The sequence below is a fragment of the Camelus ferus genome, chromosome 24 (genome assembly GCF_009834535.1).
Source record: "Camelus ferus isolate YT-003-E chromosome 24, BCGSAC_Cfer_1.0, whole genome shotgun sequence".
NCBI classification, from domain to species: domain Eukaryota; kingdom Metazoa; phylum Chordata; class Mammalia; order Artiodactyla; family Camelidae; genus Camelus; species Camelus ferus.
Window position 1 is genome coordinate 3,213,130 of NC_045719.1, and position 24,347 is coordinate 3,237,476.

Genomic DNA, 24,347 nt, shown 5'->3' on the forward strand with positions numbered 1-24,347 from the left:
AGCATTGATTTTTTTGATAAATGTATTATCCGGAGAGGTTATATGCAGTGATTTCCCTGGAAAAGCTGACATTTCTTCAATGATATTTACTTTCCTGAATTAAGTAGCAATACATGCTCATATATCTTTGCTGTATCTGGGAAATTATCTTCTCAGAGTTCAGGTAAGAGAATATCTGTTTCATAGAAATATAGGGCTTGGTTTCATAACAGAGATCTTAGGGAAGGCTGCAGGTGTGTAAGATCTACTAGTTATGGATTAATTCTTCACTGACTTTTACATTAAAACACCATAGAGTTAAAGTTAATTCTCAAAACTTATTTCAGTCAATTAACCAGAATTTTTAAAGACGGCTTTCCTTTAAAGAAAAAGAAAGCCATTGTTACATTCAATTTCAAGAAATTTTCTCTTATAATAATTTACCAGGAAGGACCAGGACTATTCTTAAACAAAACCCTCAAAGGCCAAGTGTGGCTGGGGCTGCAAACCAATCACTCAATGTTTTTTTCTTCTTCTGCAGGTGAATCTCACTAAACTGTACCCCCAGCTGCTCTTGCAGGTTGGGGGACCCCAAGACTTTTTTCTCTCCCCTTCCAAATCTCATCCATAGAAATCTCCCACAAGGGTCCTCCGCAAACTCTCTCCTTTGCCACCTAGGTGTCCACTTGAGGGCCATCTTGCTAAATTGCTAAAGATGCAGAGTCCTTTTCAACCTGGATGTCTATCTGGAAAAGGGTTCCCAGACCAGAAACATCAGCCTGGATCCACTCTAGACTACCGTATGCATCGAAAATCAGTATCTCTGGTGTTAAGACATTGAGATTCTGAGATCTACTTCTCATGGAATCTAGCAATTTTTGCATTCTATAAATTCTTAGCAAAAAAACAAAGAGCTTAATTTTCTTTAGAAAGCTCTTTAATTTTAAAATAAGGAAACAGATCACAGGACCTACTGAGTCTGGATGAATCGCATTCTCAGGACTCATTCAATAAGTCAATAGACGTTTGTGGAATCATCATCGCATTTGCTTCACAAAGACTTACAGAGTAAGGGAAAATGTCTCCCATGAATCTAATTAATGATTGAGCGTGGAAAACAACCTATCTGTAAACTGCATCTTCCAACGATAGAGAAAGCCTAGTAATACAAAAATATGATAAACTACTAGCCCCTTAAAGAACGCCTGTGGTCATAATCAGGTTTTTTATTTGCTTGTATGACTGTTGAGTTGTTTCCCTTTTTTTTTTTTTTAAAGTATAGTCAGTTTACAATGTTGTGTCAATTCTGGTGTACAACATGAAGTTTCAGTCATACGTATACATACATGTATTCATTTTCATATTGTTTTTTCATTACAGGTTATTACAGGATATTGAATATAGTTCCCTGTGCTGCATAGTATACACTTCTTGTTTATCTATTTTATATTCAGTCCCATTTGTTTTGTTAACAAATTCTCTCTTCCAGTTTTCAAGTGTTAGCAGCTGCTCCCATGAGTGACCCCAGGGCATTACCTTTTTTTTCCTTCTTAACGCACTGGCGCTGTTCATCACCTCAGAAAGAAAGCACTGGACTTAAGAATCTGAAGAGCAATAATTCTCACCCACCGATTAGTCGAAATAGCAAGAAATGCAACACATAGTATGACTCTCAAAGGCTCCTCCACAATTAAAGTTTTTGAAAGGTTTTGTTGGGTTTGTCAAAGCTGAAGTCTTAGAGCTCTCTTCTGTACATCACCTGAACTGAGTGGTGTAAGTCAATCAAGGAGGAGAGAAAAAAAAATCACTTGAATCCAAACACCCCTTGGAACCAAGGCTGTTTGAAATCTGTCTTTGAATGAGTGGGTTTGTAAAAAGCAAGGGAGGGCAGCCTCGCTCCACTTCCCAGGCTGACCTCAGAAAATCTGCAACCAAAATTGACCCTGCTGGCTGGAAAAAGACCAGACCTCTGGGATTTACTCTGAATCACAGCATGGGCAGGATGTAACCTGCAGAGGGTTACAGAGGATTTAGACCTGCTCCCCTGGGCTGCAGGGGCTTCTCTGCTCTTTGTTTTGCCAGGCATACATCCTTAAAGAAAATACCCTTCTTATGTACCAGGGATGGTCACTAATGATGAAGGCCTTATGAAACATGGGAATAAACAAGAGCTCTTAACTGGACCTGAGGAGGGGGTGGAGAGGGAAGGGCAGAGGGCACGGCCAGTAGCTCAAATGCATAACCCAACACTGCATCTTTATTTTTCATAGTTTTTTTTTAATTTTGTTTTTTATTGAAATGCAATTGATTTACAGTGTTAGTTTCAGGCGAACAGCAAAGCGATTCAGTTATACATGTACATACATACATATTTTTTCTTTTCAGATTCTTTTCCATTAGAGTTATTATAAGAAACTGAATACAGTTCCCTGGGCTATACAGTAGGTCCTTGTTGGTTATCTATTTTATACACAGTAGTGAGTGTCTGCTAATTTCTGACACTGCATCTTAACCGGAAAAGTGTGGCAGAGTCAGGGGAGGGGAGGAAGCTGACCGTCCAATGAACGAGCAAAGAACTGCACGTCTCCATCTGCTGGGAGACGGGAGGAATTACCCAACTTAGAAAGTGACTTGGCTTAATGCTGATTCAAATTTTTATTAACGATAAATTAAACAAGAACAGAAAACACCACCTCCTTTCAGGGGTAAGAAACTGTGGCTGGCCAGACCAGTCAAACCTAGAGTCTTTTTTTTTTTGGTACTTAAAGGTTGGGATGAAATGAATGACACTCCGTTTCTGTTTCCAGTGTCAGGACCAACAACGTATGAATCAAATACAGGCATTTTACCAAGACATACTCTCAGTCAGCGAGGCAGCCCCTCGCTCCACACAATTCCACTTGCGAGAGGAGAAGGGTGTAACTGGGTCTCCTAGGGGCAGCTCCACCTTCCACAAATGGGCAGGTGGCCACTTCCGGCTCGAGGTCACGTCGATCAAACCTTCTCAGGAAGCCTCGTTAACGTTGTTCTCAGCCTGCAGGGGCCTCCACATAACAGGGACTTTCTTTTTTGTTGTTGTTAATGGAGGTGCCGGGGATGAACCCAGGACCTCGTGCATGCTAAGCATGCTCTCTACCACTGAACTATACCCTGACCCAGCAGAGACTTTCTGAAGTGAGTCCCAGCCCTCAAAAGTCACTAAAATGGGTACATGATTAGTAGATTAAATTAATTCTGAGTGAGGCTCTGACTCTTCATGAATTTCATTTTCTTTTCCTCCGTTCAGTGCTTTGTTCTATTTTCATACTTGGTCTTTCTGTCAAATAAAGCATGGCCTCCTGCTATGCAGGTTTGTCCAAGACGTTCTTTTTCACTCAGGGATACAAAAACAGTGCCTGCCCATAGCACATGCTTCCTAAATAAGTATTTATTGAAAAAGGAGAAGAGTTTCTAGATCTAAAAAGAGCTACAAAGGTAATCCATGTCTGTCTTCTGCCTTAAGCTTAAGTATTTTTTTTAATCCCAAACTCCTAATTTATCCCTCCCTTCCCTCTTTGGTAGTCATAGCTTGTTTTCTATGTCTATGAGTCTCTTTCTGTTTTGTAAATAAGCTCCTTTGTATCTTTTTTAAGATTCCACATATAAGTGACATCATATGATATTTGTCTTCTTCTGTCTGACTTACTTCACTTAATTTGATAATCTCTAGGTCCATCCATGTTGCTGCAAATGGTGTTAGTTCATTCTTTTTTATGGCTGAGTAATATTTCCTTGTGTATATACTCAAGCTTAAGTGTTAACCATCTATAATAGCTGTAAAAATCTATAAAGATCACCAGATTCCCCCAGTAACTCTTTCCAAGGCTATATTAACATTAAACTCAAAAAACATTTACCAAAAAATCCCCTTACAAACCAGAAAGACTCACAGACATAGAAAGCAAACTATGGTTACCAAAGGGGAAAAGTAGGGGGAGGGGTAAATTAGGAGTCTGGGATTAATTTATATACACTACTATATATAAAATGGATAAACAACAAGAACCCTGAATGTAGCACAGGGAACTATATTCCATATCTTGTGATAACCTATAATGGGAAAGAAACTGAAAAGAATATGTGTATATGTATACTTGAATCACTTTGCTGTACACCTGAAACTAACATAACATTGAAAATTAACTGTACTGTAATTTGGAAAAAAAAAAAAAAAAGAAAATGTATCTCCATCATGACTTTTAAGTATTAACAAATTCTGTTAGCACTCATGTCTTTGGAAATGAATGTGTTATCTTCCATAGCAGGACTATAGGAAATGTGTGGTTGGTAAGTTCACCTCTAGGATTTGTTATCAATTCATGTGCAATTTCTATCAAGCGCAATTCCCATCTCCCCAAATAACGCTCAGCCATCTTCATATCATTGCGCCACTACACACTTCAAAATAAAGGAGTTGAAATTATTTTATCATGACTGATATGACAGCCCTGCAGTTAAAAATCTCAGAAGCAGCACTACTGAATGAATTGATACAGGTTTACCCATAATGAATAAGTTTAAATAATTTACTTTATCCAATCCTCAGCTGTCCAGAAAGCCTACCCCCAATCTCAAATATATGAATATTAATCCTACTCTCAAAGTTTTCTAAAGCATGAGATTTCGTAAACTCAGTGTCACAAAATTAGTAATATCCAGTTAAGTGGCTTTATAGAATGTCATTTGATGTATATTATTTCATTTAAAATGGGTATTTATTAGTATAAAGAACTTTTCAATAATAGGAACAAACTATATTGTCCTTATTCAGAAAGCAAAAGAATGATCACACTCAAGGATATCCTTTCTGCAATGTAACTGACCTGTGAACCACGCAGGGCTTAGGGGCATCGACCCTCCGCAGAGTCAAAAAATTTGGGTCTAACTTAGAGTTCATCCTTTGTATATGGGGTTCAGTTCAGCAGCCACAATTCAACTAAGTGTGGATCATGCAGTGTGTAGTATTTACTGTTGAAAATATCTGCATAGAAGGGGAACCACGCAGTTCAAACCTGTGTTGTTCAAGGGTCGACTGTACTTACAAAATCTTTTGCCTTCTTTCTTTTCCTTCCAGACTCCTCCAAGCCTTTAACTGTAAATCATCAAGGGAGGCACATCTCTTAGGACGGACTGTGTCAACAGTTCTCAAAGTATCTTTCAGGGACCCCTGAGATCCCCAAGACACCTGCAGGGAGTCCCCAAGGTCAAAACCGTTTTCCTGATAACAACACACTGTGTGACTATTTTTCCCATGTCGACCTGTGTCAACCTCAGTCACTAACACGTGGACATCCTTGCTCTGATGGCTGATGGAATGAATGCTTAGGTACTCTGTTTTCAAAATTACTCAGTCTTAATTTCCAGCCCAGAAAATGTAAATGATAGTACCCGCATGATCAAAAGCTCTTTGGATATTTCAAAAAAAATTTTAAGGGTGTACAGAGGTCCCCAAGCCCAAAGAGTCTGAGAACAATTCAACAGACAAGCCCCAAATCTCAGTGGCTTCACATAGCAAGTTCTTCTCTCACTCAGGCACACGCCCCTGCACTCAGCTGAGTGTGTGTGTGTGTGTGTGTGTGTGTGTGTGTGTGTGTGTGTGTATGAGTGTGTGTGAGTGTGTGTGTGTTGGGAGCAGGTAGTTCAGTGGAAATCGTTTCTACACTTTGTCACATCTCAATGCTTCCACCATCACGGAGGCAGGAAAAAAGGAAGAGGCCTCAGGGCATCTCCTATCGGCTCCAGAAGCTTCTGCCCGAAAGCAACACATGTCACATCCACTCCCACTTCAAGCCGCAGCAGGTGTGGCTGCACGTAAACCACAGGGGCAGAGACGCTCACGCTCCCCCATCTCTACACTTTGAGATGCAGAAGCAGCGACAGCACCCCCTGATCCCCGGGCGTCCCTCCCTTCCCGCCGCGCCTCTCCTCCCAGCTCTCTTCCCCGAGTCACTCGCCCTCCTAACTCACGGTCACAGGGCCTCGCCGACACATTTCAGGAGACACGTGGAGAGAGACGACTTAGGTATGACACACACAGGGCCACAAATTTAAACTGATTTTTTAAAATTTCAAAACAACTGCAAAACATCAAAGTTAAACAAAGTATCTGACGGTAAAGGCTTGCGGAAGCTAATACACAGTGCTACTGTGTAAGTGGGTGTTCTAAATGCCTATTTCACCGACGTGTAAAACGAATTATTTATAATAATTTGTACCATCAACAAATGTCCGACACCTTTTTATGAGAGCAAGACCCAGATCAATTCAAATAAATTAACATTCCTGTCTGGACGGACTCTTCAGGCACCAGTAACAAATGCACGTGTCAATGGTGGGCTGACCCCACGCCCCATCCGCTGAAAAATACAAACTGTATCATTTTGTTTTCCAAATAACAAGCATTGATTGCAGTGTTAGAAAGGTCACTTGTCATCAGCTCAGTCACTGACCTGCTGGCAAATTGCAGCCTGTCACTCTGCAGTGAGCCCACACCGTGGGGAGGAACCAAGGCACACAGTGTCTGTAGCTTATGCCCGGGGAAGGAACACCATTCCCACAAGGTGTGTGTTTAACAGGATGAGTGTCACAGTCAGCAGAGATGGCAAGAGGAGGCAGCCGGAAGGGAACGACTAAAGCAAGGTCTCATCATTTGCCAAAAGGACGACCAGCAACCTTACTGATTCCTATTTGGTTTGAAACGCACCACATCAAAGCTAATCTATACCTCCAAGTCGGACACCAAAGATGTCAATATTTTGTACATTTTCTATGGGTCACAGAAGAAAAGATGTTCCCCAGAAGGAGGCAGGGATAACAAAATTAAGAAACAGCTCCATTAGAAAATATTAGGACGGGTCCCTTGGAAAGCAAACTTTCAGTGGCTCCCCCTCTGGGGGACTGTGGTATCCCCACGCTGGCCCACACATAGTCAGTTGTCTGGATTTGTCCGCCCACCACAGAGAGGAGTTAGGCTTGTCCAGCCGGCAATTAATTAAATAACCATTCTTATTTCCCTTTCAGCCATTTAAGCTTTTAAATATCACTTCAAGATACAATTTATCACCGTCTCCTAGAATAAAACATCAGTCAACTGCACATTAAAGGCCACTTATTTAAAATAATGATCTGCACGATGGCTTCCTGGAGCTTGCCAAGAAATTCTGTACGAAGATTTTCTGGGTTCAGTCCCATATTAGGGACAAAACACCAATGAAAGAAAGCACATATCCAAAAATAAAATTTAATAATTCCTTATGTATCTTCTTACAAAGACCAGTGAGCCAGCAAAACATCTACCAGTAGGAGAATGAGCTTCATACTTAATTCACCCACTGAGGCATGAGATCATAGCGTGAAGGTTCTGTCCTACTTTAGAAAGTCCTAAAATTACATCCCTGAAGTTCATCGCTCTAAATTGGTCCATCAGCTCCGCTGAACCTCTCCAGTGAAGACCAAGGAATCATCCCCAGGTGCTCAGAAGGGAAGACGTGGGTCAACCTAGGTTTTTTAAATGTAAGTATTTTCAGTGCAATTTGACAGGATAGCATTTTTCCTAAGACGCATCAGTGGATAAGATGCGTGTTGGCCCTAAGTCAGTGAACCTCCAGGTATCTTTTGTTTCCCAATTTATACTGAAAATTTTGCTTAGTTTTAAAACTAGAGAAAAGTTGAAAAAGTGGAATAATGAATACTTAGACATGCTTCACTCAGACTTAACAGGTGTTGACGTCGTACCGCAGTTTGCACACACACACACACACTTTTTAACGTAAATCTAAGAACAAGGAGATTCTCCTATGTTCATAGGCTTTGTGCTACTTATTTACTAACCAAATTTCCTCACCACATCTTTTCCTGATCCCTGGTAGGAGAAATTCTTTATTTTCCTCCATGCAGACGGAGTCAATTTCTTTCTTGTGGCCTTTGTCAGAAATCAAGAGTCAAATCACCCCCTTCCCTGAGTCCTCCACCAGCTAAGGACAGGCTCTGGGGTCTTCCCTCCAGCCTCACCCCTTCCCCTCCCCATCCCCCATGTGCTGTCTGCACTCCCCCAACTCCCGCCGCTCCCGAGCAGCCTTGTGGAAGCGTGTGCTTGCCCACTGTCCATCACTGCCTTGGGACAGAGCACTCCTCCACCTGGCACGCCCACTTGCTTTGGACTCACTCCTCACACTCTCCTGGCCCCTCTCAGGGAGCCACCTTCTCCTGGAGGCTTTCCTCTTGCCCTCATCATCCCCATCTGGGCAGCAGCCTGGCCCCATCACTTCTAGTCTCCTGGGGTACAGGACACATGTCATCGCGACATCCCAGTGCCCAGAACACACACAGAGCCTCACCCAGCCAGGGCCCCAGAGAGGGATGGGTCTTCCATTTCCTCCTGGTCTCATGGTGAAAAGAGTAATCCACACTTAACTAGTTCTTCTTTAAATGTATCCATCTCTTTGAATTCTTGGGCCATAGGAAGTCCCGAGGGCAGTGGGGGAGGCGGGTGGAGCTTGCACCTCTGGTGACCTGGCCTGAAGCACGCGGGCGGACTCAGTGAGCTGGAGCCCTGGGGCAACACAGAATCACCCAGGCCTTCCCCATGCCGAGTGTGTGTGTGTGTGTGTTTGAACAACTTCATGCTACAATTCACCTGCCATGGCCCAGCCATCTAGCACATCAGTGGCTCACCCAAAACCTGTCTGATGCAAAAACCCTGCTGTCCATCAGGAGAGGCTGCTGCTCACTGGACCCAAGTGGCCAGTCTTCCCAGGCCTCAGGCTCTCTGGTCTTTAGCCTAAGCCCTGCTGCCACACCTCTGTGGTCCAATTAGCTCAAAGGACTGCAAGACTGTCCCTAAGTTTCCCTTAAACCTGCTGCCCCTTCTCCTGACCCCCATCTATTCCAGCAGGGTGGCCAGGACCAGCTCCAGTGTGCCTGAGCCGTGGGGCAGCATACAGCACACACAGCAGGTGGGAGCTGGCCAGCTCTTGGGTGTGAATTTCTTGGCCCCGCGATCACCACCACCCCATGGTCCCATCGCCCAGGACACTTCCTTGTGAGGCTCCCCCCTCCTCTGTGCAGACTCACTGAGATCACAACTCCTGTCATGGTTGGCCTGCCTGTTTATCCCGACTTGGCTTCGCATAACTCTTCTGATGTCATCCTGTACCATTTTACGGGAAATTTCAGCAAGAAATAAACCTATTTTAAAAACACATGTTTATACATACAGGCTCACTTGTATACTTTTTAGCAAATATTAAAAAAAAAAGTTAGCTATGGTTCTTCCCTTCTGTGACAGTTTCCAATCAGCCAAGCCAGGGTTTTAGATCAAATCTGAAGAAGAACATTTGTGGGACACTGAATATAAACTACTGAAATAAGTGGTCATACATAACACATGGCCCCTTTGAAAACATTTAACTATTAAAAATCAAGATGTTTTTCAAAAAAAAGAATGACCTCCCCCCATCCTGAGAGGCTTAGCATTTGAAACCTGCATCACTGAAAACATTACGCCAAACGGAATAAGCCAGACACAAAGGACAGCTACTGTGTGATTTCACTCACACGAGGGATCTACAGCGGCCAAATTCAGAGACAGGAAGTAGCATGCTGGGGGCCAGGGGCTGGGGGAGGGAGGAATGGGGAGGGAGTGTTTAAGGGCTGCAGAGTCTCAATTTGGGAAGATAAGTTCTGGAGACAGATGGTGGAGATGGTTGCACAACAATGTGAAAGCACTTAACTGTGCACTTTAAAAATGGTCAACTGTATGTTACGTGTTTTTACCTTTGAGGGGAGCACGCCGTTTACACTCATGTTAAAATGAGGCTACCCAGGGCCCTGGACTGTTTCACTCAGGACTCCCCACAGATTACTGATCAGAAATGGGTTGGTTTTTCTTTTTTTCATTATCATCTGAAGTTATTTTTCTACATTTTGTAACTTAGAGACTGCTGACAGAACACAACCTCAGTCCAGTGTCTTCCACTGTGTGTCACCATTCCCTGTTTCAAAGCTAATTGCAGAGCCACTCTGAGCATCACCAGGGTGATGGGAGTAAAATGCAGGGATCCCCATCAGTGACTGTCTACATCTTGGATGGGAGGCGGGCATCCCACTACAGGACACCTGAATGAGACACTCAGATAAGAAAACTTCACTTCCTGAGTTCCGCAGCTGGAAACATTCAGAATCAACCAAAATGACACCAAATTCAATGACCCACCTCTCAAATTTTAAGGGTTATTTTTTATTATAAAGTTAAATTTAATCATAAAGGAAATATGTGAAGTAGAAATGATAGGACAATTACCTCGAATCCTACCATCCTGACAAAAGCAGTTCCGTACCTGGATGGCCTTCTTTCAGCCTGCTCTTTAATCCGTTCAGGAATTTTATGAAGATCTCTAACTTTTGTTTCTTATTTGGTATCACTTAGAAGAGAAAATAAGAAATTGGCACACGTTTGTAGCAACACGGATGACCTGGAGGTCGTCATACCAAGTACGTAAGCCAGAAAGAGGAAGAAAAATACCATACATTATCACTTAGATGTGGAATCTAAAATAAAAAAAAAAAAGGACTTGTTTACAAAACAGAGACAGACTGACAGACTGCCACTTGCTTGGGATTCAGGGTTTTTTGCTCTTGTTTTGTTTTACTATGTGTTTTTAAGACAAGGCACGTCCAAGAAAGCTAAATTTGATGCTATGGTGTGCTGAGTCTGATCAACTGAATTCTGTATTACCTTTTAAGTATCTACTTTCCAAAAGTCATTAATTAATGATGGGAAACCTGGCCTTATAGGATATGGTCTTGTGGTAACCCAAGAACGATCTCTTCGGACTGAGAACATAGGTGCATCGCCAGGGAGAGGATCCCGATTTGGTTCACTGAGTGATGAATCCCATGGATCTCAAACAATGCCTAGCACATAGCAGGTGTTCAATAAATATTTGTTGAATGTTGACAGATTCAAAGACAGAAGGAGATAATTAAACAACTGTGTGAATGTTCTGTGCCAAAAATATTACTCACTAGATTCACACTGAAACTTAAGGAGGAAAAATGTCTTTTCAAGCCTGAAGTCTTCAGTTGTTCATCACTCACTCAGCCCTGTATGAGCCCTCGAGTATGAATAAATAGGGAAGTCTCCCCTATCAGGAGGAAAATATCCCTGCTGAATGTACCCCAAGAGGAAACTTCAATTTCTTTGTCTGTCAATTTGTCATCTTTCCCAAAGCAAATGTATGCAATGTTTTTATTTTTATTTTTTTCTATTTTCTGGGTCATTGCACTAAGAGTCCATATCGTTCCTCCATCTCGCATGTCACTTTCTCTGCCTTTCACGTGGGCACCCCCGGAAATGACTCAATCCTTAGTCATGGTGTCTCCATGAAGATTAGCAACCCTGCCATTCACAACTTGCAGCACCTAACACTGAGATGTGAAGGCCAAGTGAGGTTGCCCAGGATGCACACTGTGCAACCTGGGAAAGCCTGGCGAGTATTACATTTTCCCAGCACTAGGACCCAATTTACTTTATTACAGCCTCATTAGAGGTATGATATCTTCAGGGGACTACGTGCAGCATAAATAAATGTCAATTTCATGAGTACCAAATGGCTATGGTTGTAAACTACTTTTACATTTTTAACACTATAGATGGATTTATTGTTTATTTTTTTTTTAAAACAGGATCTCAATTTCTAATACACACAATGTGGAACATATTATTAAATACCCAAGTTGTAGAACTGGAGCACTCAGGCCCAAACACTATACTTTTAATGAAATAGAAAGACATCAACCATTGTCAAACTGTGCTGATGTGTCTGCATCACAAGACACTTCTTAATTAATACTTCTTAGTCTACACTGATGATCATACAAGGCACTGCAGTGTACAAAGTGATGGAATGTAATGGAGCTATCAAAATGTACCAAGTTATTGTTTGGTTATTTAATTAATAAATACGCTCTGTGCTCAGAGCATAACCCTTATGGTAAAGTTCAAGGAGCTTCCCGTTGCTAATGGAGATCAATGCATAGGAAATTAACCACATGCTTCCCAGTGACAGAGAAACCACGTGTGGAGATTTTACCATCAGGAAAACTGTGTGGCTCTGTGCTAGCTGCAAAAGTCACATCTACCACAACATAACTGTTGGCTTCAAATAAAAAAATTTATATGGCATCTGGTATTTATTTATCCTAAATACGTACTTCCATCGCCAACGTCACAGCTTCAGAGCAGTTATCAAGTCAGCTTGTATAAAGCTCCAGATTGTACTTAAATGTTTTAAAACGTGGCTAAAAATAACTTTCCACATGAAGATACAGAGAAACAAACCCTGCAACACTGAAGCATCATTTTCAAAAAAAAGACACAGGAAAAAGTAAAAATTTAATTACCATAAATTTAAATATCAGAGTAAAGATTTTAGTCTCTTGCTGTTTTAATTTTTAAATTCATCTTGATGGATTATTTGCTTATTAGAATGACCACAGGCCCGTAAGGACTTTGGCATGAAAATATAAAGGCAATCACCGTGCTTTCCAATAGATAGCAAATTCAGGGGAAAGAGAAAATTCCTACTCATCGTGGTTTTTTTTTTTTTCTTACCGATTTTACTAGCCCAATGTTTGGAAAATATACAATCTGAAAGTGAAAGAGAATGTGAAATACTCTTTGTTAACAGTTATAATATGAATACAGAAAAACATTATAACATAAGCTACGGGTCCAAAGCAACAATTAGAAACTGCTGCCAAAATGGTCTAAGACAGAAGTCGGCAAAATTGTCCTGTAAGGGACCAGATAGGCGGCGTCTAGGCTTTGTGAACCCTGCAGCCTCTGTTCCAATGACTCAGATTGGTCAGCTTGAAACCATATATTTAGCAAGTGGCCACGGCTGTGAGCCAGTAAAACTTTGTTTATGGACACTGTGATGTGAATTTCATGTGTCACAAAATAGTGGTATTATTTCGAATTTTCAAAACTATCTAAAAAATGTAAAAACCATTCTTAGCTTGCAAAAGCCACACAAAAATGGGCAGCTGGCCAGATGTGACCAGCAAAACATTGTCTGCCAACCCCCAGAGGCATCACAAAACCAGCCTGCCCGCACACGCAAGACCAAACACAAACACCCACGCAAGAACAAATTCAACAATATTTCTGGTAAAGGTTCTTAAAAATTAACCCTTATAAAGCTTTGGTTGTATCTCAGTTCAAGGTGCACTGACCCTGAGAAATCGATGAAAGTCATTTCTGTTTGAATGGGAGAGGGCCAGCATTGGAATTTGTTACTGAAAGGAATAGATCATTCCATACATACTAATGAAAAAGGAAGAGGAGGAAGAGGAGAAAACCCTGAAACTAAACTGTATTTAAAACTCACAGCTGTATATACATACAGAAACTCCGTTTTAAGATCTGCACCTGAGGATAGCGTCTGCAAGCTTGTGAGATGGTATCTCCTTACTTCTAACGGTGATATTTCATCGAGAGTTTAACTTCTCCCTTTTGGGCGGACAGGTCAGCTGGGCACAGGTCCATGTCCTCTGCATCACACTGGGCTTGCAGTAAGACGGCTGCTCTGACAATACTTCCGGTCTATACCACACTTGATTGTATGCACTTTTAGATTGCTCACTAATCGTATTCTTGTAATTCTCTTCCGTAAGTGGATTAAGTTCCTAGAAAGAATCGCTCATCATCCTTCATCTCCCACAGTAATCATGTTTACACTAGGGCTCAAAGAAATTTTTTGATGACTAAGTTTGTTTAATAAATAGTAGGAAAAAGTATGCAAGTATCTGAGGTTCTACATTACGGTAAAACATTGAGTCTGATGGGAGAACCGTCACTTCCCGGAAGTCTTATCTGGACCCCTGGCCACAGGCATCGTCAGAGGAGAGGGGAGAGAGGCCAGACTTGCTGCACCCAAACCACCCACGTGTCCCAGCCCTGATGTGCACCCTGGCTGGGAGTGAATGTTGAGGAAACACCTTGTGTAACCATCAGAAGCCAGATGGAACTGACACAAGCAACAGAAGATACAACACTCAGGGATCTTAAGTGACAAAGGCCTAACAGTAATCACCAAGTATTCCGCTCATCAACAGAAGTAGAACAAATTCAAACAGAACATTTAAATGCCCCCACTTCAATCTTCCAAAGACAGAGGGCCTTCAAAGGCCAAACACCTGCAAAGTCACTTCGCTGGTGTTGCTTCAGTGACCGGACTGATTGTTCCAGGACATAACTGGTCTTTGATGTGTTTTACCACCTTTTTATGGCCTTTGCTAGAAACCCATCCTTTCTGTACTGGAAGCCTGGACACCTTGGTCTGAGATGGTACACTGGGACATCGGAAAGAAGAAAAGGACAAGACAGTAACAAGAAACTCTTCCTCCCTCTCCTTTATGGAGGGAGGTGGGTCATCTGGTGACGAAAATAGAACTTGCAGAGGCTGAAGACAGTCCTGCATTATGGGGGCTCCTGTGTAGTCAATTTTTTGAAATTAGGCTTAAATCTAAAGGACCACAAAAATGAAATCAACTACCTATAGTGGAAAATTATAAAACATTCAGCAAATTAGAAGATAATAAACAAAGAAAACCTGAGTGTGCTCTTGTGGAGAAATTTCCCAGGGCTAAATCTCAGTTCTCCCATCCCATCCCCAATACCTCTCCCCCTCAGCCAACCCCAGCCTCTCTGGACACAGGCTGGTTCTCCAGGGAGATGGCAGGTGAGGACCAAACGACTTCAGGATGAGAAGCCTCTTGGAAAAGACATCTCCCCCGAGGGTCTGCTATGCTGGCCTCCCCCACTTCCCCCATCACTGACAAGAATGAAGCAGGGACTAGAATCTAGAAAACAACTAAGGTACCAGTGACTCCATCACAAGTAACATTCAAATCACATACGGACAAGAGAAAAAGAGAGACAGGACAGAAGACCATCAGCTGTGGGGAAGCCACCCAGAGCTAGGAAGATTTTGGAGTCCACTAAAGCCACAGGGCCAAGGGGCTCAGTGACGCTTTCCCTGGAGTTATAGGAGGTAAACGTGGGATGCATGCGGCAGGAACGTGGTGGGCATCATAACTGGTAAAGCTTAACTAAGTGAGAACAATGTTAAACCCCATTTCATGCTTAAAAGCTGCCTTCCCAAGATTACTAAGTGTAAATATTGCTACATTTAGATGCATTAATGAAGAACTTCATAGCCATGAAAAAGTATAAAAACTGCATTTTCTCTGAAATCCAAATCAGAAAGACATGTATTATGGTCTGAATCCTGAATGGGGCACACTCATCACCCTGTTTGTCAAGTGAATCTGCAAATCTAAAATTGTAAAATTGCAGTCCAACACCTCAGCCTAAAAATGGCGCCCGTTGGAATGATCAAGCTTCCATCTGAGTAGAGTCTGTGAGTCACTATCCTCCTACTCTTCCAGCCAAACGAGAAGCAGAATTCTTGCTGGTGTTCCGTGGACCAAATGTTTCTCGCCCTTCAGAAAATTTACTTGGCACTTCTGCAGCAGAAGAAGTGTCAACATGTGAGCACCACCATTTTATCAGAAAGCTTTCAAGGTCACTGGTGTCCTCCCAGATTCCCCAGGCGCCAGACAAGACCTCCCAAGGTCTCCTGTTTGTGATGGACACTTTGTTATTGGGATTCCTCAGCTAGAGCTCCACCCACTAGACACATTTGCCAGAAGAGACATCAATCTATTTCCCATATCTGCTACTTGAGAAAGGATCAATTGGGTAAAGCCCATTAATCCAGTGCAGGTGTATCAGAGCTAAAGGAAGTAAACTTTAATTTGACTTTAAAGGGAGCCACGCAGAAGTCAACCCTCGGTCATTGGTCCTCTTGTACCATCATCACTAGCTAATCAGTCTGCCACCTCTCTCAAAGACCAAGGCCCTCACTCATTCAACCAATACCCAGTGAACATCTGCTGTGATTAAGACTCCTGGATGCCTCTGATTTTAAAAAGAAAATGTAAAACTAAAATCAAACCTGATGGCATCCATGGATCAGAAGTTGGTTTGGTCAAGGTGTTCACTTGCTCCCAATTGAAGTCATCATCTTCAGCTTGGCTGTATCCACAGGTGCTATAAGGCTCATCAAAGAGGCAGCCACCTAAAATGTGAAAGAAGGAAGAGTAATGTTAGTAACAACCGAATCTCCGGGATAAGCTATGATGACTGCAAGTCCAAGTAACCGTAAAGCTACCTGATGCTAAACTAAATTCAATGTGGCCTTCTTCCTCAGGAGCTGTGGGTCCTGACCCCCACTGCATCCTTGCTAAGCCCTAGCTGAGTAACAGCCATGCCTTGCCAACACTGTTATATTACACTGCCCTATACTGTCCTCTCAAAAGGAAACCAACATTTGGTTTGTATAATCCAATGGAAAGTAAGACCTCAGCAAATTTATGATTCATATTTTTCAGATTCATATGAATTTGGAATAATTTATCTTGTGTTCAAAACTTTAACAGAACCATGCTAGGTGTCCAAGGTGTTTTCAATAGAAAAAAAAATTATAATTTGCCCCCAAAAATGAAAAAAGAAATGCTTTCACCACAGCATTGACACAATGGTGGGGGACAAAACACAGTAGAGACCACAGACATAGCTTACAAAATATTTTTCTGAGGATTATTCTAAATCTACCATAGAAACAGGTTTTCAATTAACAGAGGTTATACATTTGCCTACAGTCCACACAATTTTTAAAGGTAAGAAGAAATGCAAAACTAAACATGTGGTAAACATCTGCTTAATTTTGATGTTAAAAATGAAGCTACTGAAATACAGAAACAAAGAATACATGAAAATGCACTAGATGCAAAGCAGGTCCACTGTTTCAGCATCCTGCAGTACACTGATGATTTTAAGCCCCACCCCACAACCTCTTAAATGTCACCTGCTACTTTGAATTATTACAGCAGCCAATCTTTTCCCCAGCACTTCACATTGCAAAAGTGAGTGATAATATCAATCATCTTAATTACCATGAAAATTCTACTGCCAATTATATAATGCTATTAATGACATTAATTAAAAAGATTAATTACAATCACTTGCCAAAGACGAGAATTAAGGGTCTGGTCAAGAAAACACAAATACAAGAATTTAATTACACTGTGGCTGTAATGTGTCCCCTGGTGGCAAGAAGGTAAAACAGCAATTGCATGAACTCAGAGGTAAAAGAGATGTGAAGGGTCACGTTGCCCAATTTCCACCCAAACGCTTACATCAGTTCTACAACCTTCAAGGCAGACAGACGGCTTCTGAACAGGGGAGGCGCTAGGAATGTAGAAAAATATCTCTACCGTGTAGACAATGCCCCGTCAAAAGGCCCCAACACGGCTTCTTGAAGTGTACGCCCATTTATCTTAGCTTTGCCCCATGAAGAGACAGTGAAAACTCTCAGCGCCTACATAGGAAAGCTGACTATTTGAAAGGAGCTGTTAAATCTCCACATTCTTGCCTCTCCAGGCAAACTTGCTCCCCTCCCTTCCTCCCACTGGAAGGCTCTCAGACGTCCGCCATCCTGGCAGGAATTCTCTGACCACCGTCAGGTTCATCCACTCTCTTCCAAGCCAATAACTCCCCGTCCAGCAGCCTGAATTCAACCAGCTACCTCCCTGGACCTCATGTCCTTCAACAGTCTGGGCAGAGTGTGGGTCTGTGCTGAGCTCCTGGAGCCTGGAACCCCACATGTCTTTCTCATTACTACTCCCATCCAGCTATTTCAACTCCTGCAGTAAGGCAAGTGACTTTCTGTCCACATATCCTTTCTAAACCCCGTCTCACTGCTTGCAGCGCCTCCCCCAGCCTGTTGAGAGCTTTTGGAACCTCAATTTCATCATTCAGGTCTTAGTCACCTACCTAGCTTTGGGTTTTCTGCAAATTTCACTAACCAGTCTTTCTGCCTCCAAATCACTGACAAAAAATGTTCAACAGGGCCGAGACGGGGACCTCAGGCCCTCTTAAGAGGTGTCCCCCAGCTTTCTGAGGTTGTGTCACTAGCTCCAGGCATGACGGTGAAACGAGTGGCCTTGGACACTGTCTTCTGTGACACTTTTAACAGAACTGACAGATTACATTCTTCTGGGAACAGAAAACTCATTACAAAGATCGAGCATTAACTCCATATTTCACCTTGACAACAACTGGTAATTTATACTTCCTTCTCACCCAGCCTTAACAACTTCAGAAACAAAGCGGATTTGTTGAAAGCACGGAATGCTAACAACTTTCCGATTTGGGGTAAGAAGTGTTAGAAGACTATGCAAACATTTATGAGAAATACCTTCCCTTGGTTGCAAACCCTAATTTTGACATAGAAAATAGCTTCAGCACTGTGGAAATAAGCCCAAACAGCAGTAGCATTAATAACATTGAAAAGAAAGAAACAACCACGCGTTTTGACAGAAAAGCACCCCCCTCCATGGAAACACAAGCAGAACTCTGAGGAAAGTCCTGCTGCACAACCTTAAACTGTGAGAAACAGCTTCGGGGGCCCACAGTTCAAGGCTGGTTAAAGACCTGGCTTAGGGAGCAGCTGCTGGCACTGCAGGTGTAACCCAGCATAGAGGTGAGAGCCTGCACGGCTGACAGCAAACCCCAAAGACTAACACGACCCTGGAGCAGGGATGCAAGTTTCCCATTGCAGAAAGCTGTTCTCATCACCTGAAAAGAAACATAAAAAGAATGTTCTGGTTCTTTCTGGACCCACAGACAATGACTGAATTACTGTTAAATGGGAAAGACTGTGAATTTTCTGTTGCCCAAAAGATACACCCCACCGCACACCAATGTTCAGACCCACCACTGGCCTTCATCCAACTGATGCAAGACGCTAAAATTAGCAAAGATGGTTTGTTGAGGTTAAAGTGAGATTAAAGTCAACAACAATGGGATATAAGCAACTAAAGAAAGCACAAGGAAGCCTGTAGTTTTCAAGGCAACTGTGTGTAGAGGTAAAATGAACAGGTTCTGGGCTCAGAAGCCTTGCTCTTCCCCGTTCGTGCCCTGGTGGCTTCAAGTCTGTAGATAAATCGTCTAGCCCCTCTGAACCTCGGTGTCTTTGCCTATGAAACAGAGCTCACATGTACCTCACATGGTATTTCTGGCAAATCAGTTAGGTAGCAGGTGTAGCCAGTCGAACACAGTGTGAGGCACGTCCCCCAATATCAGCTATTACTAGATCTTAAGCCCTTCTTACCCTCCATACCTCCTACAGCAATGGCTCTCTGGAGTTCATTTCATTGCGAATAGTTACAGCACAGCCCAGACCCCAGCCCCGCCTCTGTGCGCATGCCCACTCCTAACACCGGGCCTGCCCTGGCTGCGCATCGGTATTCTGCTCAGATGACGAAGAAAAATACCATATGATACCACTCGTGAGTGAAATCTAAAAAAAAAAAAAAAAGACACAAATGAACTTATTCACAAAACAGAAACAGACTCACAGACACAGAGAACAAGCTTGTGGTTACCAGGGGGGAAAAGGCGTAGGGGAGGGACAAACTGGGAGTATGTAGATACTAACTGCTATGTGTAAACTAAACAAACAACAAGGTCCTACTGCAAAGCACAGGGAACTATATTCTACGGCTTGTGATAACCTGCAATGAAACAGAATGTGAAAAGGAATATATATATGTATTATATATACATATATATATCTGAATCACTATGCTGTACATCAGAAACTAACATGCATTGTAAATTGACTATACTTGCATTAAAAATTTTTAAAGAGGTGAATGTAAAAAAATATAGTTGCAATATAGAATTGGCAATGTTAAAGTGTACTTTGTAAGGAGGTGAAAAGTGTGGGCGTTTGTGCAGGAACACAGCTGTGGGCTCCTCCCTGGGGCCCTGGGAGCAAAGCACGGAGGCCAGCTACAAGGGAGGGTTTGGGGCCAGTGAAGAATGTGATGAGGCAGCAAAGTCCCTGAAATCTAGTGAAATGAAGCATTTCCAAAAATATGTCTCCTCCATTTTCAGGATAACACAGTTTGTCATCGTGCATAGGACCGCGATCAGCAATAAATTGCCAAGGCTCCTCCAGAATTGTCTTACTTAGACCAACGCCCCACATCTCATGGCTGGACCATGTTCTTCCACCAAATCCAGGTATATGATTTCTCTCCTGTGGAGGAGAATCAGGACTAAGTCAAAGTCATGTACAAGATGGAGAGAGATGATGCAGGTGGGAGGGGTGGCGGTCTGCATCGCTCATACTCTCTCTCTCACGGTATATCACACACAAACACACACGTGAGCTTGCCACATGCCCCCATCATACCCTGGGAGAGGCTTTCCTTAGCAACTCTAAATACAATGCACAACTTGTGCTGGAGAAAGGAGTTGTCACGCAGAGGGAAGTGTCAACTGCTCAGGTAATGGGCAGCCACCATGATGACGTCTGCACAGGGATGCTGACTGCATGTTCCAGAACACGCAGTGCAGCCCAATTACATGGAAATTAAATCAGTAAAATCGAAGAAAAGGGAAGGTTAGAAAGCTGGTAAAGTAGAGCAGAGAGGAAAAATAAGGATGAGATTATCTGGGGATTAGGGCTGGGGCTCCACCACCAGCATCAAGCCATAAACAACGTCACTGGGGCCACTCACAAGCCCTTAGCCACACGTCTTACACCGAGCTTTGGGGCGGCCAGTGCCAAGAGGACAGTATGACTGATGACACAAGTCACAGTATCTATGAGAGAATATTAATACTAAAACTAGTAACAGGGGCTTACATGTATGGGGGACTTGTTTAAGCCTCATGCCAATCCTACAAAGCAGATCCTAAAATCCTGGTTTTACAGATACAGAAGCCAACACACAGAAGGTCCCAGGTCTCAAAGCTCCAAGAGGGTGCAGCAGAGATTTGAACCCAGGCATCCTGTCTTGAGAGCCCACGTGCTTAACACTATCCCCCAAACTGAAAGGTGAAATGAAAGATAGCTCCTAACCCAGAGGCAACGATCTTCCCAGGGCCTGGGGAAAGCGATCAACACGGATTAATGAATAGGGTTCCCAGGAGGGCAGAGAGACGGGGTCTGGGTCTATTCAGGACCACGCCAGGATGGCACATCGCCAGACTTCAATTAGAGAACCTTGACTTCCTGGGAGCTCAGTGACTCTAGGATAGAAGCTGGGCTATCCCTGAAGGTGGTCTTTATGAATATCGCTTCTCTCAACAAAGTCTTAGTGGGCTACCATCAGCTGGTGAGTTTTTCCACCAACTAAAAAGTACAGCTCATCTGAGCTTATTACTAAAGCATGCTGTCGTGTGCCTCAGAAATCAGAAGAAACCATTATTTCTTTCATGAAAACTGACGAGTCTGAAAGGAACAGGTGTCTGGAAGTCTAGGAATTCTGCTCAAAAGTAATTTTGATTATAACTCTACCTCGGTCATCTTGATATTCTCTAGAACTGGTACATGGTAGGCATTTAATAAATGCCTTTTTCTTTTTAGAAAACTGGCTAATGAATTCTCCAAAACTCTATGCAGAATTTGGCTACAATAATTTTGCCTAAAAAGTTTTTTAAGTGTAGTGTGATATCCACTTAAACAATGAAAGCCGTATGAACAGAACCCCACAAAACACCCAGCACCATCCTGGTGTACTCCAAGATAAATCAGCTCCGAATGCATCTATATCACTGAACTTGTTCATTTTTCATTATGGTTGAGAACTGTAAACTGGTTAAATGTTAATGAAGTCTCCACAGATTATGGCTTTTGCTTTAGAAAGGTTGAACTCTTTTTTCTTTTTCCTGGCAATAATTAGACAGCAAGGCTAGTTGTCTATAAAGATCACTCATGATTTATGAAAATAAAATATTGTCATTTGCAGACTGGAGGGGATTTACCTTCCTCTTTCTCTGGAACACCAGAGAATTACTCCGTAGATCCAAGAGGGGCATGACATCATTAAGACAGAAGCTATAATGGAGAGGACGGGCCGCTTTTTTCTCCAAAGGGAACCTTACCAAGTTCTTTCCCATGACAGTTCTATATCCTAAAACAACTCCAGGACTGGAGAGAAGACAAAGGGAATCAAACTGATAAGGATTAGGGCCCACTCTCCAGAGCAGTATTTAAGCAAACAGTTTTTGCTTGTGACCACAGTCGTGACATCTTAAGCCAGCATACCTACATGCACATTTTACAAACCAAATTTATCTCTACTGAGGTACACTGACCTTTTTCATTTCTGTTCTATTCAATTTTGTAAAAGGTTGGGTCTGGGTCCACAAAGCTGATTTCCTGATCCTTCAAAGGGTGCTACCAGTAGCCTTTAAGGTTTGGAGGTGAGATGCATTACCTGGGACTCTCCTAAAAATGATCATACTAGGTGAAGCAGTCAGATGGAGGAAGACAAATATCACTTACACGTGGAGTCTTAAAAAAAATGAGACAAATGAACTTATTCATAAAACAGAAACAGACTCACAGACATAGGAAAAAAACTTGTGGCTACCAAAAGGGAAGGGGGTGGATAAATTAGGATCTTGGGATTAGCAGATACAAATGATTAAATATAAAATAGATAAACAACAAGGACCTATTATATAGCCCAGGGAACTCTATTCAAATTTTGTAATAGCCTATAACGAAAAAGAATATGGAAAAGAATACGTGTGTGTGTGTGTGTGTGTGTGTAACTGAATCACTATGCTGTACACCAGAAACTAACACAACATTGTAAATCAACTATACTTTAATTTAAAAAAAGGAAAAAAAGTTACTAGTCAACACTTGGATGCGAGCGCCCTCCTAAGACCACCAGAATGCAACCAGTGATCTGCAAAGACCCCCTGGCATAACAACTACCGTTTTGTGAACATCTACCACGCACCAGCCAGATGCTGCTTAAGACAACAGACAGTCATTATTTCATTTAATCCTCATAACCAGTGCAAGACTACAGTCTCAGTATGTCTAATCAAAGAACTAACTTGTCCCAAAACAAAACCCAGGCAAATGCTGCCACGCGTTATTTCATCCTACAAAGCCTGAAGGGAAGCATCAGTGTCCTTCTTGCCAGTTGCTGATGACGGAGTACCTCTCCGCCCCAAATTCACGCTGTATTGTTTGCTCTGTGAAAACGGACCCAGATACTCTGACTACACATCCTGTCCCAGTAGAGGGTCTGGGAAAGGCAGGATGGGAGGAAAGAGTGAGACTGCAGAGGTCCCTGGAGGGCTCCCGGTACGCACAGCTTCAGGAGCGCCACAAGGCTGGAGTCTTCCAGGGCCCGGCTCTGCAGGGCGTGGTGGCCAGGAGTGCCCAGCAGGCAGCCAGTTGCCCCTGCTCCCCTCAGGGGCTTTGTAGGTGAGCACCCCAGACGGACACCTCCATGAACAGCCTTCCCGGCCACCCTAGAGGACACATCCCCTCCAAGGTCTATGTATGTGGCCCCACTGCGACTTCCTGCCACCCACTGGGCCCAGATCCCAGCTCTTACGGGTCTTCTCCCAGGACTTCTGTTTTTGCCCTAGTGCAGTGGCATCCTCACATCTGCTCTTCCTTGACTCTTTTAAAAATATTTATCTTTTTATTTTTTAAATTGAAGTATAGTCAGTTTACAATGTGTCAATTTCTGGTGAACAGCATGATGTTTCATTCATATATATACACACATGTATTCTTTTTCATCATAGGTTACTACAGGATATTGACTAAGTTCTCTGAGCTATACAGTAGAAACTTGTTCATCTATTTTATATACAGTACTGTGTATCTGCAAATCTCGAACTCACAGTTTATCCCTTCCCACCTCCTCTCCAACCCTCCTGCGGTAACCATAAGTTTGTTTTCTATGTCTGTGAGTCTGTTTCTGTTTTGTAAATAAGTCTGTTGGTAGGAACGTAGTTTGGTGTGGCCATTATGGAAAACAGTATGGCAATTCCTCAAAAGACTAAAAATAGACTTACCCTATGATCCAGCAAGCCCACTCCTTGGCATATATCCAGAGGGAACCTTAATTCAAAAAGATACATGCACCCCAATGTTCACAGCAGCACTATTTATAGCCAAGACTTGGAAACAACCTAAATGTCCATGGACAGATGACTGGATAAAGAAGTTTTGGTATAATTATACAATGTAATACTACTCAGCCATAAAAAAGAATAAAATAATGCTGTTTGCAGCAACATAGATGGACCTTGAGATCATCATTCTAAGTGCAGTAAGCCAGACAAAGAAAGAAAAATACCACATGATATCACTTATATGTGGAACCTAAAAAAAAAGATAAATGAACTTATTTCCTTGACTCTAGAGCAT

At 42.5% G+C, this 24,347-nt stretch overlaps 1 protein-coding gene across 3 annotated transcripts in view; it reads right to left on the reverse strand.

Moving 5' to 3' along the window:
- The window catches only part of PTPRM (protein tyrosine phosphatase receptor type M), a 604,888-nt gene that overhangs the window by 430,460 nt on the left and 150,081 nt on the right, over positions 1-24,347 (reverse strand). For all 3 annotated transcript variants that reach the window (XM_032467107.1, XM_032467106.1, XM_032467108.1), the window contains exon 2: positions 16,041-16,163. In XM_032467107.1, the coding sequence (XP_032322998.1) occupies positions 16,041-16,163 (123 nt within the window). The remainder of the gene's footprint in view (positions 1-16,040; positions 16,164-24,347) is intronic.